Source organism: Acomys minous (assembly GCF_964271855.1).
Source record: "Acomys minous genome assembly, chromosome: 12".
Taxonomy (NCBI): Eukaryota; Metazoa; Chordata; class Mammalia; order Rodentia; family Muridae; genus Acomys; species Acomys minous.
The window spans coordinates 33,662,624-33,681,349 of NC_140493.1; the positions used below are offsets into that span (position 1 = coordinate 33,662,624).

Here is an 18,726-nt window from a genome sequence, read left to right on the forward strand (position 1 = left end):
ACTGAGATAATTGATAGGTGGGAGCCACCATCCTTTGTATATAAAATTATTCAAGCATATTTTCCCCAATGTATTACTATTCTAAGTTTTCCTCCTCCTTGTAGAACACTGAGCAGTAATACAATACTTTATGATATAGTAAGATAAGTACAAAGCCCTTAGTAAATATATAAAAATGAATTTCATTCTCATATAAAATACGATCATCTGACAAAATGACTTAAAATTCCTGTGCTCAGTAGCCTGCAAGTATGGAAACAGGTCTCTACTACTTGAAGAAAGAGAAGAGTAGGAGATTATTCCAAGCCTGAATGTGAAGGACACTTCGGGAAGTGTACAAAGGGCCCACAGACCTCCAGAGCAGAGAGGATTAAAAAAAAAGGACCATGTATGCGTGCATGTGCGTGTGTGTGTGGTGTGTGCGTACACAGGACAGCACTGAATGCCACAGGAACATCCACTGAATGTGCTCTAAGTGCTGGAAGCCTGAGCTTCTGAATCCTCTGGTCAAGACTTCTTTCATCTTTTTGGAAATGAAGAAATCAAAACAAGTAAGTACACACAAAAGCAAGTGAATAATCAATCAAGGTTTTATTATTGGCTAGAAAAACATCTTAGCAGTAACAACCTTCTCCAATTTGCAGTATAGAAATACATTTTTTCCAAGAGTCATTCTGGTGGAGTCTCAACAGTCTGTCTCGATTCCTGTTCTGGAAGCTTCCTTTTCTTAGTTATTGTATTCTTGAAGAGCCTGGGCCATGAAGAGTTTGCCTAAGTTTTGGGCAGTGAACTCCTTGATGTTCTGGCAGTAAGTGTTAATCTGGCCTGTGTATTTGAGAAAGAGAAATCATAATTAATGGTGAACAAATTACAAATTGACCCGGTATGTTAAAACCAAAGTCACCTGTAATTTGCCTTGAACCAAGAATTTACTAAAGAAAAAACAACCCAGTTTTCCCTCCAAAAGAGAAAAAGAAAATGTCTTTTGCAAATGATCCATCTACCTTTCATTCTTGGGAACCTACCTAAAGAAGAAAAAAACCACCTTCCTGATAATTGTCAGCCACAAGCTCCTGTCTCTTAGCTGTCCCCCAACACCTGACTATTCAGATCAGACCACAGCATGCTATTGAGCAGACAGCACGTTCAATCCTCAGCAGGCAGGGAAGCCAACAAAATGAAACCTACAGCTCCCCACGGCCCACCAGGGCCACATGTGAATGGCCGCCTTAGTGTAGAGGATAATCTTTGGGGGTGTAAAGGGCCCTTCCCTCGGGCCCCAGCTGAGCAAGAGTCCAGCCATCTTGAAGGTCTTCATGGGAGCCATGGATGTCAGAAAGCTAGCATAACTCTGCAAGACTCAAGTACAGTTCCACAGACTACCTGAACTCGACCTGAAGGAAGGACCTGTATCTCAATTCCAGTAATTTAAAAATTGCAAAACCTTTATTTAAAAGAAACTCTTCATGACAAATTGAAAATTTAGGGAAGCCCTTGATTCCACCCAAAGCACAGTAAATATGGGCAGCATGACACATTTTTAATTTAAAAACAGTGTACCAACAATGGTAAGGGGCCGGTGAGACTGGTCCATGGGGGGAAAGTGCACCCCAAGAAGCTGAGGATTAGGTCTATTGGAGCAAGAAGAGTTTTCATTGACTTCCTTAAGTTGATCTCGACTCCCTCAAGGGTGCTGTGACATGCATACAACCACCCTTCACAAACAAACTAAATACAATGAATCTTAAAAAGAGATGATGAAATTACTTCACTTCTGAGAGAGTGACATCCCCATACAGCCAATGCCATACAGAACTTATAGTTTAAATACAACAATGACCAGGCAGAAAGAAGACTTCATGGCACAGCCAGGGTAAAATGTCCCTTGGTGACAGTACTGGCTGGTTTCCCTCTTCCTATTCAATGGCCAGTGACTTCTGTCCACTGGTCTCTTACAGTCTTGCAGATGCTCTATCTCATTTCATCAAAAGCTACAAAGCTGCTCTGAATGTGGCCACTGCAATACAACTGCACTGATCCTAAGTGATGGAACTTCCGGAGAGAACATGTAATCACAAGCCTGCATGCCACAAGGAGGTAGGAGAAAAGACCCCAAAGTCCTGTTCGTGAACGAGATGGGGCCTCATTCAGGTGAGACTTGCAGGTTATCATGATGGGTCATCGCCTCACTTTGATCTGGAGCCCGGCTGCAGTAGAAGTTATAGATATATGAGGAGCCCTCCTAACACTCGGGCACTTCATCATAGTGCTCACAGAAACCATGGCGTCTCAGTGGGTATTAGAGTTTTTAGGAATCTGAATTTTCACCCTCTCAATTAGTAAATTGTGAAAGATGAGCTTTTAATGTTTTCATTCTAAAACATTTCCCAAAGACACTAGCTGACTGAAGAATCACATTTAATGAGATTTCTATAGAAATATAGCCAAGTAGGAGCATGGGGACTATATATTAAGTATATATATACAATATAAAAATACATAATTAAACAACTGCTATGCTGAGCAGTGTGGCACACACCCTTTATCGCAGCTTCTCAGAGGTCAGCCAGGCTACAGGTCAAGACCCAACCTCAACAAAACAAATGCATCCACTGAAAGGAGATGCCAATACAAAGTATCCACAAAGAAGGTTCCTGTTCCTCTCTACAGTGCCAGAGTCAAAGGAAAGGCAGTGTTTTCCTCACATTAGAAACCCCTTTGCAGTTCACCCATGAGAAGAGATGAAAAGGGTGTCAACTCTTGGTTTCCAGGGGGGAAAAAAGTCTCACATAAAGCCAATTTTAGAAAGCATAATACCAGCCCACGCGTGCTTAGATACACATGCACATACCAAGTAAAGCCCTGGAAGGATCTGAGACATGAAGGGTTACAGGTGCTGGACACAGATCTGGTTCTTAACATTTCTAAAGCACTAGTTTTTATGAGCCATGATGGTGTTTGGAGAACTTTCATTCTGTTCCCTGAAGAAGACAAGAAGCCACCCGTGTCCCCATGGGTGGCCGTACCTGCAATGAGCAGCGAGTCCATCCTGGCAGGGGCCTGGTGGGGCTTGAAAAGCTTGGAGAGGTCCTCCTCAGGGAGCGGGGGCTCCCCTCGGCTCTGCCGCTGCATGTTCTCCTGCTGGCGACGCTGCTGATACTAAATCAAAGGGAAAGTGATGTATTTCTCTTAATCAACAAAGACACACACACACACACACACACACACACACACACACACACACACACACACACAGCAAACCAGGCAGCTCTCAATTCCAGAGTTCCCTTAAATGGCAATGTTTGGTAGCGGCTTCTGTGAACTCAATATGGCAGCAAGAAGAGATCTCACTTTTCATCAGCTTCAGGTTCACTATGTGCTCGAAGAATCTACTACTACAGCTTCAGTCAAAAGGCTTGGCAGCGAGGGGTCTCAGAGGGTCATGATTTGCTAGTGACAGGTTAACACTTTGGACAAAGTGGTAGATTACACACCCCAACGTTAGTAACTAAGTAACAAACTACTGCCCTCAAATACTACCAACAATAAGAATACCAATATGGTAACTCCGTTAACGCTGCTACCACTACCGTTCTTGTTACTCTGTTGTTCTCAGTGCTCACCTGCGCCTTAGCTCACATTAGCTCCCACAACACTTCCAAACTGTACAAACTTCCTGATGCCTCTGTCTGAAAAAGTGGCAGTGATACACTCAAAGGCATTGATTAACAATAAATCCATATGGCAATTACAATGAAAAGAGAGTGCTTGTAGAGCGCTTGTCATAGCAGCAAATTATAAGGCCAGGTAATGAGAAAACACCATGAGCTAATATGTTTAAAGTACTTGGATCCTTATGAAAACCAGTGGTAGTAACTATTCTAAAGAAGCATAACTTGCTTTATAAAGATCTCATCATACAGGACAAGGGAGACTGACTCAAACCTAAGGAGGACTGTGAACCATATCACTAAGCACAAACATCAATGCAAACATCAATACGCTGAAACTCTTGGAAAGTATACGTAAGACATAAGACTGTCACTAATATGAGAGCCCACAAGTCCTTTCTTTACTTAAATCAAGCAAGAGAATGAAACCAAGTGAGGTCCCATCCTTTGCTCCAGTTTATCACACTATCTGCCATGTGTTCAGTTTAAAAGAATACTTTACAAATTTATACACATTCTCCATTCAATGTGGCAAAACCATGCACCTAAAGTTCACTATATATGTGAACTGATGTACCTAACTGTGCTTAGCACAGTGGTCATATGTAAACACCGTTTTCACAGATAAACACTTTGAAGTTAAGTCATCTTTGAATCAAAGACTAAGAACATTTAGAGTATAAAACAGTATTACAAGACACCATGAAAGCCATGTGGCTGTCAGGTAACACAAATAAAGAAAAGGTTAAATGTACCTAAGACTATGCACGTGAATATGAGAATATTCAGATAATCTTAGGGCTTTTATCTGTACTATACTATCTATTTCACAGCAGTTGGTCTATTATTTCCTATCAAAATTGCTTGCTCTTAATCACAATTGCTCAGTTTTTAAATGAACTGAAGATTGCTAAGTATGCCGCAATGAGCCACTACCAAACCAATTACAGTTAGTGAAGAAATGAGCTGTGACACTGTGGATCTCTTCTGCCTCTGATTTTCTCAATAATGTATCACCTATTTGCATAACCTTGGCATTACACTCTGAGCTTAAAAAAAAATAGACCAGCTCTGTGTAAGTCAAGTATTTTGAAGCACAAGGTGTAAATAAATAACACTACATAAAGAACCTTCTTTGAAACTGGGATAGAGTCATTAGGTTAGCAGTCAGTGCGTTCCTAGCAATTCTGCAGGAGATCCCTGAAGCATTCGGATGATGCTGAGCTTTGCATACCAACCTGGTGTTTCTGCTGCTGCTGTTTACTGGTGTTCCTCATGTACGTGTTGTATTTGATTATGTCCTGGCTCATTTCATCCACCCGGTCCATCAGCAACTGGAGATTCTTGCCCAAATGATTGCTGAAAAGTAAGTATACTGACACATCATTCTTCAGGCTACTGCTGGGGCAGGTGCTCTCAACGGTTCTGAGATGTTAGCGGAACTGGCCTTTTCTTCTCAGAATGGGCTCACATGTATGTAGAAGCAAGGGTAGCCGCCAACAAGAAAAACATGTTAGTAAGCTTTCCAGCCAGCCTCAAGCAGACTGAAAGTCTATAATAGGCATTTTTTTAAAAAGTTTAATTTAAATTCTGTACTTTTGAACCTTTTTTCCCTAAAACCTTTCCTGCGTGCCCCAGGGACTTTAAATTAACAGTCAACAGAAAAAAATCATGCAAACAATCGAAGCTCCTCACACTGTATTTCTTAGCTAGCAGGCTCTGAACACAACAGCAGCATTGGCCTAGCAGAGCAGGTGATCTCTTTGTCTTTTGCGAGACTTCTGGTAGGTAGTCTTTTATATTCCCTTCTGTTTCCAGAAACTTCTATTGCAGTTCCGTCCCTGACATCTTCTTATAAAGGGATGATAGTGATTGACAGAATGACCCGGCATACACCACTGCTGCCTGCAAGCATCTGCTGCTTCAGGAAGCACACATTCTCCAGCAGCAGCTGGCTAGCAGTACTCCCAATCACTAATTTCAGACAGACAGATATTTGCTAAAGTTATTACATGCCACGGTCAGCCACAGGAAACAGGGAGACAGCAATGAATGAGACACACACGATCTCTATCTTCACTGGACCTGTAACTGTGGAGAGCTGAGGACACGCTTTAGATAGTATGTCAGAATATGTCTGAGGAGATGACAGGCTGAAAACAGAGGATTAGGAGGCAGCTACGCCAAAAACTGTTCTAGAGAAAAGATAAGTACAAGTGATGAAGGCCCGAGACAGGCACAAATAGGCATGTAAAAATCCGTTTGATTTGAAAATAAAAACCACCCAAGGAGCCCAGGCATCACACTTGCCCGCCAGTCCCAGCCATGTGGCTTATGCGAATGACTCTTCTCAGCTGCAATCTGAAAGTGTCCTGGTTGGGTAAGGACTAGCCTGCTTCCTTTAAAATGACCAGCATGATGAAATTATGTCTATTTTTGAAACACTGAATGTGAGTGGATGTGCTGGCGCACACCTTTAACCCCAGCACTCGGGAGGCAGAGGCAGACAAAGCTCTAAGTTTCAGGCCAGCCTGGTCTACAGAGTAAGTTCCAGGACAGCCAGAACTACACAGAGAAACCCCATCTTGAAAACCAAGCACAAAATAAAATTACTGAATGTGTATCTATATACACAAACAGTGGTGTGCTATTCCCAAGAGAAAGACAGCTAACCTGACCAAAACAGCAGCAGGGGGCAGAACTGCTGCCTTTCCACATACGGGACTCCTCAGAGGAGCAGGCAGCTGGTGGCTGTTTACTGGTTTGAGCAGCCAACCAGATGAAGAAGGCATAAGCTGGGAGGCTTGGGACCAAGTCAAAGTAAGTCTAACTAAATTATAGATTCCATCTGTAATCAAAAATTAGACATTTGGGGTGAATGGTATGTGTGTGAATAAATTTAAGCCCAGTCAGCAGTTCTTAGACTCAGTAAGTCCCCCTGCCTAATCTCTACTCCCCCTCGCCCCTCCTCCTCTTCTTCTTTCCCACAGGGTGTCATGGAGCCCAAGCTGCCCTCAAACTTGCTGTCCTTGAGGCTGATGTTGACCAAACTCCCCCCTCTTTCTGCCCCTCTGTCTCTAGTGCTGGCATTTGGGGCATGTGCCAGCACACCTGGCTTCAAGTGCTGCTTTAATACTAATAATTCATATTTATAGTATTCCATTGAAAAATTTAAAACTGTTTACCTTGATAAAGATTTCTTCTCTGAGAATTGGGTATTTGTTGCTGTTTTCTAATCTCTTAATAGTTTGAATTTAATACACCCAGACTCAAGTGTTTGGGCATATGGTGCAAGACGAGGAGTGAGAGTGATTTTTTCCCTAATAGCCAAAGGTCCAAAACCACTGATTACTCACATTGCATCCCAAGTAACTTGAGAATTAATTTAACAATACTTCTCCTCACACTCATTCTTCCATCATCAACTGAGGCCATCCTGTCACTGCCAGTCGTTCCCTTAGACAATAAGGATTAGTAAGATATTACTGCTCTTAACACCTTGTACCAAGAAGAAAAGTAAAGACATCCGAACGTAAGCGTGGTTAAGTGCTGTAACAGATGCACAGCAGATGCTTATAAAAGATGGTCTGGTAGGATACTGTGAGACCCTCCCAGATTATCTGACAACTAAATTTGGGGCTTTTGAAAAGATGGCAGGCAGGCAGGCAGGCAAGGAGAGTGGAAAGGCATATTACAGATACTAGACAAAAGCAGTGTGCTGGAACCCCAGTGTGAAGGAGATGCAGGTAAGGAGCAGTGAACAGCTCAGCGGAACGGAATGTGAGCACTATGACAGTGCAGAGGTGGGCAGCAGCCACTCTGCCAAGGCCTCTGGGCAAGCACTATGACAGTCACACCACAGATCTTTGCAAAGGGACCCAACAAAGGCTTAAAAGGAGCAATAAACATGAGCATCCTGTCTATATTTATTTAGAAAGACTTAGAAAGAGGTAACGGTTAGAAGTAGGATATTAAAAATAAGAAAAAATTAAAACAAATCATTTTTTTTTTTAAAGCAGAAAGTTTTAAGGCACCTCCCCCCAAGAAATGCAAAGGAGATAATAAAGTTTTGGCTTAAAGTGGCAAATAAGATGGCTCACCCCTCAATGTACATAGGGGGAGGACTGGCCCAGACGAACACCGAAAATGGAGAGACGAGCACGAGAGTTCACTGTGAGTAAAAACCAACTCTTACGTTAATAAATCCCAAAGGAAGACACTAATGAAGAATTAACAACAGTCCTCAGTGCCGGATGAGTCCAAGGCCATAGTGACAGGCAAATTTTTAAGAATTTGGTGAGGGCACCAACAACATGCAATAAATGGAGCGTGGCACTGCGGGGGCAGTGGGATATGAGGAGACAGACAGTGACAGAAAGCCCTGCCAAGAAACTGAAAAGTTGGAGAATAGTAGCTAAAGGCATGGCTATTCTTCCTGCAACAGGGCAGGCCTGGCCCTGACATTAAACTAGCAATGATACGGTATGGGAATCCCTGCAGAAGACGTGGAGGAACCAGGCCCGACCGGGCTGCCTACCTGTCTTGCTGTTTCATGTCCTGTTTCTAGCAGCTTCCACGTCTGTGTTTATCTTGGTTAGCTAGTCGTGTTTACTGCTCTGAGAACGCGCCCCTCCCCTCCTCGAGACTTTTCCTCCTGTGTGCGATTACCTCTTGAGGGATTTCACCTGGGAGGAGGATTCCTATTTGGCTGCCTATAAGAAGGCTTTTTGGAACTCTGGGAAGGAAGGAAGAATAAATTGCTGCTGCGGCTGCTGCTCTCTTAACACGAAGGACCCGCTGTGTTATTGTGTGTGTGTGCGCGCATGTGTGTGCATGAGTTAAATCCGCAGTCCCTCGCCCTCAACTCGGTACTACGGTGGCGCAGGCGCCACAAAGATGGACACTCAGTGAGGTCTTAGAAGTTGGGGCAGGGTAGAATAACATGGGGGACCAAACATTTTAACAGTGAAAGAACAGAGTTCTGTCAAGTATGAGACACACCACTCAAATGATTGGCTGTTATGTAGGATACTTACACCCCCAAGTGCAGAGGACAGGGAAAGCAAAGCTCATCAGTCCCAGCTGGGAGGCGACAGCGAGCAGCAGAGGAACTGCGAAGTGCACAGAAGCTGTCATGTGTAGTTGGATTTTCAGTCTTGGAGACGGGCTACTCATTTTAGCAACAAGAAAGTTAAAATAGGCCTTTCTGGGGCTGGAGAGGTAGCTTACTGGGTAACCTTGTACTTGCACAGAACAGTTCCCAGCAAACATCTAGGGTGGTTCATTACCACCTGTTTCCTGTTCGGGGGGAACTGACACCCTTATCCTGAACATACACCCATGTGTACACACATGCACATACACACAAGAAGGGAAGAAAAGAAAAATCACCCTCCCAAATTCCTAAATCTTCCTTTCCACTAATGCCTCTCGACTGTTAAATCATGCCCTAAAAAGCATATGCAATTATCGAAAAAGAAGACTGCCGTAACCACAGATATGCAGACTACAAAGATATTGCAATGTGCATACTACAGTAACGGTCTTTAGAAACCATTCTGGAGTCAGGAATACTCCAGAAGACACACAGTGTATGGGCATCAGGAATTAACAGTGCGTAGCAATTCCAGACACCATTCACAGAAAAATTACCTTTCTAGGGAAACCTTTTCAGAATTCATTCAGCTAGCACACGGAAACAGGGTTCCTGTGAGGAGTTCCTATAATACAGCCCTGCCGCCTTTTATTGGCAGGGAAACAAAGAACTGAAAATAGATAACTTAAACAGATGTGAACCAAGACAGTGAGAAGTCGGCTCTCGCCACAGTATTTCAGCTCAGGCTTATTATCCTTAGTATAGGATGCTCACCCCGAAGAAAATAGAGTTGCTCTTCATACGTGAAAAGCTAAGACCTGTGCTCAACAAATGCTAAAACTAAGACTGACCTAGAATGTCTACTTAGTAAAATATATTTTTAAAAAGTTAAGACTCTAAACAAAAGGAACTGTGTATTTTAGGCTGTGTAAAACAAGTTCATTGTAAATAAAAGAGCTGATGCCCACATATGGGTCATAGCAGTGAAAATAAACCTAGTAGCTAAGGATCTAATTAGGAGGTCTCTTTTTAAAAGGCACATAGTCCAAGTATCATGATGGTATACTATTAATGTGAGGAAGGATGTACAAAAGGTGCGTCCTGCTTTTTTAAGGCAGTGTTACGTTGGCTCCACACAACAGTCCACAGATATAGTTAGGGCAGGTACTACCCTCACCCCTAACACTAAGTTACCATTTAAACAAATTCACAGGGAAAACAGAGTACAGGCCTTTCTTTCAGAGTCACAACAATACACAGAATAAATCATAATGAAATAGTATTTGGAGTTTTTTGGTGATAGGGCAAACTAGGATAATATTCCTGGCTACTATAATTGTTGCTCTAAGACAAACAGAAATTACAGGCAGGCTCACTGGTGATCTGAAAGCTGCACAAACACTGTTGTTTTGCCTGTTCAATATAAAAAGAGGCACAGACATGAATTATATAAGGAAATGTTTTTGTGCAGCAGATTTAAAATTATTACACAACTATATACCAATACATCAGATTGTAACCTGACAGGCTCTAAACCTTAGCTAGGAATGGTGGTGTGTATCCACAAGCCCGGCAGCTACAAGTCCTGAGCAGAGGGATCCGAGCACCTAAGCCACACAGCGGGACACATAAGCGTCAAGGGGGAACTGTGTCAGCCAGCTGACCATCTACTGTGTTCATTGTATAGTACACGTCACTGACACTTCCTTCCACCACACAGGAAAAGCACAGGCCAAGCCTAAAGGCCACGTAAGAGAAGCTGCTTGTGACTGACACTTCCAGTGAGAGGAAGACGGGACTGAAGCAGTCACTCAGTCACATGTGCAGCGTGTGTGAGGTCCTGGGCTCAATCCCTGCAACTGCAAAAAATAAAAGGGCAAAAAGAGGGGGAAGTCAGGGAGATAAATAGTTAATTTGAGAAAGGCAACAATTTGTTCTGGGACATCTCAATCAGTATTATAGCAAAATAAAAATATTATCTCACCAATTAGACAGCTAAAACAGTCACACTAGAGGAAGATGCAGCTTTGCTGCAATTTCTAAGATAGGAAAAGCCAGTGTCAGGATCAAAATGCTAATTCTGGACGAATACTCTAATAACTGAAAGTTTAGGACTTGGGCCATCTCTATTTGAACAAGGGTAAGCACAGAAAACAAAGCTCGTTGTCTGCTCCTGATCATCACTAAGCACGCAGAGAGAAGCGTAAGTAAACAAGGTCAAACAACATTTCAGCAACTCCTCCCTGGCACTGGCCCATCAAAGTCCACCTAGTGAAGGAGGCAACTGAGGACCCTACAGCAGGGATGGGCCTGATGGCTTTCACAGGGGCTTGGCGGGGGTTGACAAACAGTGCACGCTGTTACACCGACCTCAGGAACCTCGAAGTGTTCTTCAGTAGTTTTCTCTTACTTCACAGGGAAAGTCTAGGCTAGAGAACTGTTTGCAAAGTGGTTTTTCAGAAGAGAGGGTGGAGAACGTTCGTTAAGCAGGTCCCTTACCTGCTGGCGAGGCTGAGAAGCTCATGCTTGTCTGCTACAGCGGACTTCTTCTCAAGCTCCCACATGAGGACATTGATCAGATGGGAGTTCTTAATCACGATGGGCACCTCCTCAAACATGTGCTCAAAGGTCACGCTCGCCTTCTTCAGTCTGGGAAGCAGGTTAGAAATACCTCAGGCCGGTGCTCAGACCTGAGTCTCTCAGACCTTTGACCTGCGTACAGGCACTCTCCAGTCCTGGTCTCCTTAGTTCTTTCAAGGGTTTGGGGGTGGGGAGGGATTGCCAAACCTAAGGCCAGTGACTTGAGTAACTTTGAAAATAATCCCAACAGTAAGCCCAGAAAATTAGGTCCTTGGCAAAAAAACAAAACAAAACAAAACAAAAACAGAATCCTCCTAGTTATCCTTTGTAATCAGGAATTCTTACATTTTCAGTGAAAGTGAAATGTTACTGTAAGTCCCAAACTAATGTACACCTAAGACAGCTAGAAAAGGGCAGTGCTCTCTACACCTCAGAAGATCACAGCAGTCACAGGACTCCGTCCTGGGCGGGACACAGCCTCTCCTGGGCTAGCTGCAGGTCCACACTCAGAACTCCTCATGACTCAGCTTTTCTACAGACCTACACATTTTAGGAGCCAACTGGGAAACCAGTGATGAACTGTTACTGTTAAGATTTTTACTTTATACGAAACTTCATGCTAGACATATATTTCCATGCTGTGAAGCAGGATCACAGGGCAGTTAATTACCCGCCCCCCCCCCAAATTTCCAATAAGCCACCTTTTTCTCTGAATCCCAGAAATGTTTGTATGTATTCCCCTTCCTCACAAAACAGGGCATGCGGTGCAGGATAGGCTACCACCTTCCATCTGGTCCTGGCTAAGCACTCTTCTCAGGCTCCTTCATCCTACCACCTATGAAATGCTTCATATACGGTGGCTAGTGAACGCCCACTGACTGAATTCACCAGAATGAAAACAGCAGGTGAGACTTTCCATACGGAAGAGCTTAAACGCGGAGAGGGAGAAATTAAGTGGCACTTGCACGATGCAGAAAACTTCCACCACCCACACGGAATAGCATTACTCTAGCCCAACCAAGGACTCAACGCATGTGGCAAACCGAAATCCTAAAAGCAAACACCAAGTCCTTTACCACATGCCTCATGGGCCTGGAACACTTACGCTTCAGGGGAAAAGTCCTTCTCTTTACACACTTCCATCAGCTTAGGAGTGAGTCTGTATGCCTTCAGTGAGAGAGACCCCTGGGCAGTTTTTATGGGATCTCAAAAAAGGAAAAAAGAAAATGTTACTGAAAATTTTGTCACCACTCATGTTCAAACAGTACTAGTTCTGGGCACACTGCAACTAATCACAAGAGCTTTGAAATATGAAGACCAAAATAAATAATCAAGACATAACTTGAAGCTGATTAAAACCAGAACAGCTTCCTCCTTAAAACAAAGACTAAAAAAGTAAAAAAAATCTAGCTAGGATGCCCTCAAATCATCCCTCAACCAGAACAGTAAAGTTGCTAAAAATTATATATGTGAGAAGTTCTATAGATCTTCTATAAATATTATTAAAGAATACTCATGCATATTAAACATTAAAAAACAAACTCTATGTGTACTTCTATTGCCCTTAGCCAATAAATTTAAAATAAATAGCCCTGGGAAAAACATATCCATCCCAATGAATACTGTTCATAGTTCTTCATTAAACCAGATTGTAAAAAGAAAACCACTAAGTCAAAGTGCTATCACAAAGTGTCATTTCAGTTTCAGAGAAACAAGTTTTGTCAAAACTGACTGCTTAAACACTCCGTAAGGAACGGAGCTTAGCACTTGCTGCATGATAACGGCTCGGGTGTGCCAGCGTTCGCCTAAAACCTGTGTTAACATTCATGTTGTCTGAAACTCAACACAGTGAAACTTTTAGCAATAGGTGATAAAATGAAAACCAAAATAGATTGAAGCAAGTGGAAAATTCATCAAGGTCTGATGACGCAATGTTTCCAGCCAATATAAGTGCACTTTAACAACTTGTTCTCTCTGTAATCCAATTGCTAACACACTGAAACAATTTCAGGGCAGCTCGTAAGATTGATCGTATTCATTAGTATTTTTTCTGACAGATATTCAGGACGTTACATTTACTTCTCAGCTGGAAACTATATGTGAGTCTGCCAGATATGGCAAACTGTGAGTGTTTGGGGAGGGGGAGGCTATAAAGCTGTTAAATTGCCTACGGTCCTGATACAGCACAGAACATCTGGTCTGGAGAGCTTGAGGAAACACCATTAAATAGGCTGAAAAGAAAAAAATCTTTGTGCTAAGAAACAGTCCAGGTTCTGTACGCTGCTGTCAGAGGTTAAAAAAAAAAAAAAGAAAGAAAGAAAGAAAGAAGGAAGGAAAGAGAGAGAGAGAGAGAAAGAAAGGGAAAACTTGGCACGCTGCATTATGATTGGTCAGTCACGTACAGAACCAGACACTCCAGCCATCGGAGTTTGTTAAACATCTGGTCTCATTCCACCAGCCCCTGCAAGGAGGGCGGGAGATGGGGGGAAAAACGAAGCAGCTACTCCAGCATTCCAAAACGCACACATCAGGGCTCTGATAGCAAGAAAAATAAACAGAAAGAAGGAAACCCTGTCTAGACGTAGCTGCTGCTGAGGCTGCTGCAGAACGGCACTGATGTTTACTTGAGGAGGCCTGCCAGGCTGTTCCAAGAGGCACAAAGACAGAAAGCAAAAATAGTAGTAATAATATTCAGGGAGGCAAAGAGCAACAAGGGAGCCTCCTACTCACCGTAAATGAGAACGACGGACTCTTCAATGGCGTGCTGGTAACTGAACTGAGAATCCAGAAGCGCCCGGGTAACGAATGAGCCATAGTATGTGGATTGATACCAGCCCACATGGAGGTGATCAATGTTTACATGGCGAAGGCTGCGCATCATCTCCATCTGATACTGGACTAGATGATGTAGCAGAGGGGAATTAAAAAAACAAAAACAAAAACACACATTTAATGATGACACTAACATTAGCTATTGATTAGTTGTGAGTAATAGGTTTCCAAATTTAAAATTATACATTTTATGCAAAAAGAGAACAGTTTTCAAATCACTCCAAACAAAACCATTTTGTTATTAAAAGGTATTAGAAGCACAATGTTAACGACTTGTTCTAAACAAGGAATCATTAATGGTACTTCATAGTGTTCTTTCCTAAAACTCAAAAAATAGGAACTGTATAAGGAAAAGGTGTGCAATTATTAGACTGTTTGTAAGTTTTGTCTGAGTTAATGGAGAGATTAGTTATCATTGTCTCCTTTACACATAGCTTTTGGAACTAAGAACTAAATCCACCAAGAAAACTAAGGGGAAACAATTATCACATCACTTACAAATGAACCAGGCTATAGCTGATTCAACTTAAGAATTCATTTTTGCCTTCATCTAGTGCCCCCTACTGCATAGACTGTTTTTTTAAAGCATTCTCTTCTCTCCACATTCGTGTTAATTGATGATTTTTTATTAGACTGGTTGTATTTTAATCGCCATGCATACAATGTAAGGTTTAATGATTTCTCTTGTTGAATTAATGACTATAATACATATTCATTTAAAGCAGTTATTAGAAAAAGGATTACAAATTCAAAGTGATAAATGACATTAAGAAACAACATAGGGCTGAAGAAATGCCTCAAAAGATAAGAGAACTGAGTCCAGGTCCCAGCATCCACGTCAGATAGCTATCAAATGTCTAGACGAGCTACCCTCATATTGGTTCTGAGGGAACATACACATATATACAGACAAACATACACACACACATAAAAATAAAAATTAAAAGAAGCATCATAGCCTAACAATGCACAACAAATATAAAATTAGAGGAGAGTTTTATAGTCAATTCACTACTCAAGCTATTTCTATAATGAAGAATAAACACACGGCTGCATGGAGCAGCCCCAGCTGCTTAACTGGATCCGACAACTTTGTTTTTCAAAACTTGATCAAGTTTTACCAAAAATTTTATTACTGCTGTTCCTTTGGTCACAGCACTATGGCTTCAAAAAGCAAACAAAACTCAGATCACATCTGTTATTAGGCAAAGAAATTATAGATTTTATTTCAAGGACTAGAAGATCATTGCAAACTCTTCCCCTACTTAAAAAAAATGTCTAAAGACCCAAAGTACTCCTCTCACTGTCTGGAAGAGCGCATTTCAATTCCACAGTACTGTGCAAGAAGTGGGTGCTGTGCTGCTGTCAAGGTACACACAAATGCAAATAACCCTTCCAGTGTGGACTCGCTCATTCCTTACCCTGTGGCTACATTACTTTCTTTTGTTTGTTTGCTTTTTTAAGGGTCAGGTGGAGAGGCTGGAGAGCTGACTCAGCAGTTCAGAGTAGTTGCTACTCCTGCAGGGGATGTGGGTTCAGCACCCATGAGGTGGTTTACAACCATTCATAACTCCGTTTCCACGACATCTGGTGGCCTCTTCTGACCTCTGTGAGGACCAGGCACACAAGTGGGGCGTATACATGCATGTACTCAAAAACACACATGTAAAATGAAAAAACTATAAAGGAGTGATACAAACACGGTTCAGTTTTATAAATCCTGTTATTTTTCCAACTTTATAAATAACATCTGAAAACAAAGCCTTATAACCCATCTTACATTCTAAACCAGAGTTAAAAACACCACAACCACACTGGAGGCAGTGGTAGAGCACCTTCCTAGGACACGGAAGGTCCTCAATTCAATCCCACCTATTTAGCCTAACAAAGGTAAATAAGCAAGCCGCCACCAACCTGATAACGAGTTTACATATAACAATGCCCTGGAGGAAGAAGTCAGCATAAAAAAAAAATCAATAATCTTATGTTAAGTATTTCTCTCTTAGCACCATCTCTTTCTGTCTGTCCCACTGACTCACTCCTTTCAGCAAACTTAACAAATTCTCCCCTTAAGAGCCAAATCATTCCTTTGGTCTCTAGCTACGATGCTCTTTTAGCTAATGTAAACTGATTTGATTACTTTTAACCAAATTTAACTTACAAATAAAAGCCCTAATATTATTGGTAAAATGGAAGCTAAAACTAAGTTCGCTGGGTTGTTTTAAGATGAAAGTGAAGAGGAGATGGAAAAACTGTCAAACAATCGACAGAATGCCATCAAAAACAAACAATACTTGAAAACCGTGTGTTGGGGACTGACTGAGCTTGGTGTAAGAGAGCCAGCACCTACCACACATCTGCTAGTGAGCAGCTAAGCTTCAGTGCCATCTGCCAACTGGGAACAGTAGGAAAAAGAGAGGGAATGCTCCTGCCAGTGCTGACATTTTCCCTGTGGGGATGGTGCCGTGCTCGCTCTCCTCTCTCTGTCTCTGTCTCTGTCTCTCTCTCTCCATTTTTAGAGACATCTGAGAATTCATCCCAGTCAAAATGCTAGGACTTCACATAGTTCACTGGACATGCTAATTACAGACAATGACTTGTCTATTAGCTAAAGCAGGCATGCAGTAGGACTTAAATCAAAATACATTGGGGAGGGGGGAGTCTGTAAGCTTGCTAAGACTTTCCTCAAATAGCTTGAATAAAATGGATTTTACAAAAGCATTTTCAGAAAAGCTCAGAGTGTGTTAAAAAGATTCCAAGATGAGTAGCAAACTCCAATGTCCAGCTCCCCGCTCCCCGCTCCATGAGGCCTCCAATGAAGATGATGCTCTTCTGTCAAAGAAGAGTCGGAGACTCGAGTCCCAAGCCTGCTGGATATATAAATAAATCTGGGAACTAAGAGTAAGAGACCTGATTATCGTGGGGAGGAACAAAGGGGACAGCAGCCCCTCTTCTCCGCCACAGAGAATGACAAAGATACTCCTTCACAAATCACCTACCTAAATGAATATAAAAATCACAGGGCTAAGACCAGAAACAAGGGACTCAACAAAACTGCTTTCAGAACTCCCAAAGTAGACCAGATATGGTGGTGCGTGCCTGTGATCCCAGCATTTGGGAAGCAGAAACAAGAGGAGCAATCGCCATGAGTTGAAGACCACCCTGACCACTGCAGAGTGAGTTCCCGGCCAGCAGGAGACTCACACAGAAAACCAAAAACTATGAGAACAAATAAAACATTCCAGTACACTGGAATTTCACTACTATACAACAAAACTGCCCAGCCCATTTGTATAAAATGTTAGTCCATTATCTGTCCTGATAAGTTCAACATCCAATTTTCAGAATTGAGAATTCATTGTAGCCAACCTGGGCTACAAAGGGAGCCCCTGCTCAAAAACAAGTCACAAGCTGTGGAGGTATAACACAGAAAGAATAAAGATTAGTTTTTAAATGTGAGGCTGCAGCTCTACTGTGAAGACGAGAGAGGCCCATGCTAAAGTATATGCTGTCTGAGAGGGCCCTTGGAGCCACCTTAGAAAGTCATGTTTCTACTGTGTGCAAGCTAAGGAAGCAGACAGAGCTCACAACAGCCCCACGAACTGGGTATCTCTGCAGATGTGTAAGGACTGTCCTTGTTCTAATGTTGATAGAGACGTATGGTCCGACTGCCCAAACTTTCAGAAAGCTTGTCGCTAAAACTCGAATAGCAGACAGATGGTGCCATTAAACCGAGGACCAGAGGAACACTCCTTGCAGCTACCACCATCAGGCAACTCACTAACTGCCGATATGACCATTACAGTAAGTTTTATAGTTAACAAGAATGCCCATTTTTGGATTTTGATTGCTAGGTTAACACCCCTGTTTTTGTGGCTGTGCTTGCTAGTCCATCAACAGTGGACAGTTAAGGTAAGCAAAGAATCTATTCAGCTATAAGCCACAAATAACAGAGAAGCCTCTGGGCATACAGATGAGGCCAAGTTAGAGCCCACAGCTCTAGGCAACACGACTGAGATTCACCTCCTACCTGGCCATTTCTGTGTAGGGAGTGGCTTACAACCGAAGGAACAAAGCCAAGTCCAAAGAAACAAAAGGAAAAGACAAGGGGCCCCAAATAGAGAACTACCAGTCCCCATTGCTGCACTAATACAGGCCAGGGAAGCAACAGGCTGGCAACTTCTCAAAGGGGTCCAGAGTCAGACACTTCCATCTTGGGAGCAAACTTTCCCTACTAAACGGAAGCAGTTAGCCCATTCACTTCTGAATTAGTGTTCAGGGTTCCTGGGACTTTCCCAAGGAAAATTGGCAACGAGAAAGTCTTTCTGAAGAAGAACTACTTCTAAACCAGCAGTAATGTTCAACCGAGGGGCTTACAATTGCATTTCAAGAAGTTTGGGAAAGGGCCTTTAAAGTATTCTTAGCTTAGAAAACAAACGCTTAGACCTGAGGTTGGCTCAGCAGTAAGGACACCATCTGCCAAGCTTGATGGCACCTGAGTTCTATCCCTAGGACCCATAGGGTGGAAAGGGAAAGCCAGCAGCCTCA

General features: G+C 42.6%; 1 protein-coding gene across 1 annotated transcript in view; it reads right to left on the bottom strand.

Annotated features, from left to right (window-relative positions):
• Positions 1-572: 572 nt before the first annotated feature.
• Positions 573-18,726, bottom strand: part of EIF3H (eukaryotic translation initiation factor 3 subunit H) — an 88,235-nt gene continuing 70,081 nt past the window's right edge. Inside the window, exons 3-8 of the mRNA XM_084747898.1 lie at positions 14,077-14,244; positions 12,452-12,551; positions 11,266-11,415; positions 4,910-5,030; positions 3,027-3,159; positions 573-825 (exon numbers count right to left, since the gene is read on the bottom strand). Of these exons, the coding sequence (XP_084604024.1) occupies positions 728-825; positions 3,027-3,159; positions 4,910-5,030; positions 11,266-11,415; positions 12,452-12,551; positions 14,077-14,244 (770 nt within the window). The 3' untranslated portion in view covers positions 573-727. The remainder of the gene's footprint in view (positions 826-3,026; positions 3,160-4,909; positions 5,031-11,265; positions 11,416-12,451; positions 12,552-14,076; positions 14,245-18,726) is intronic.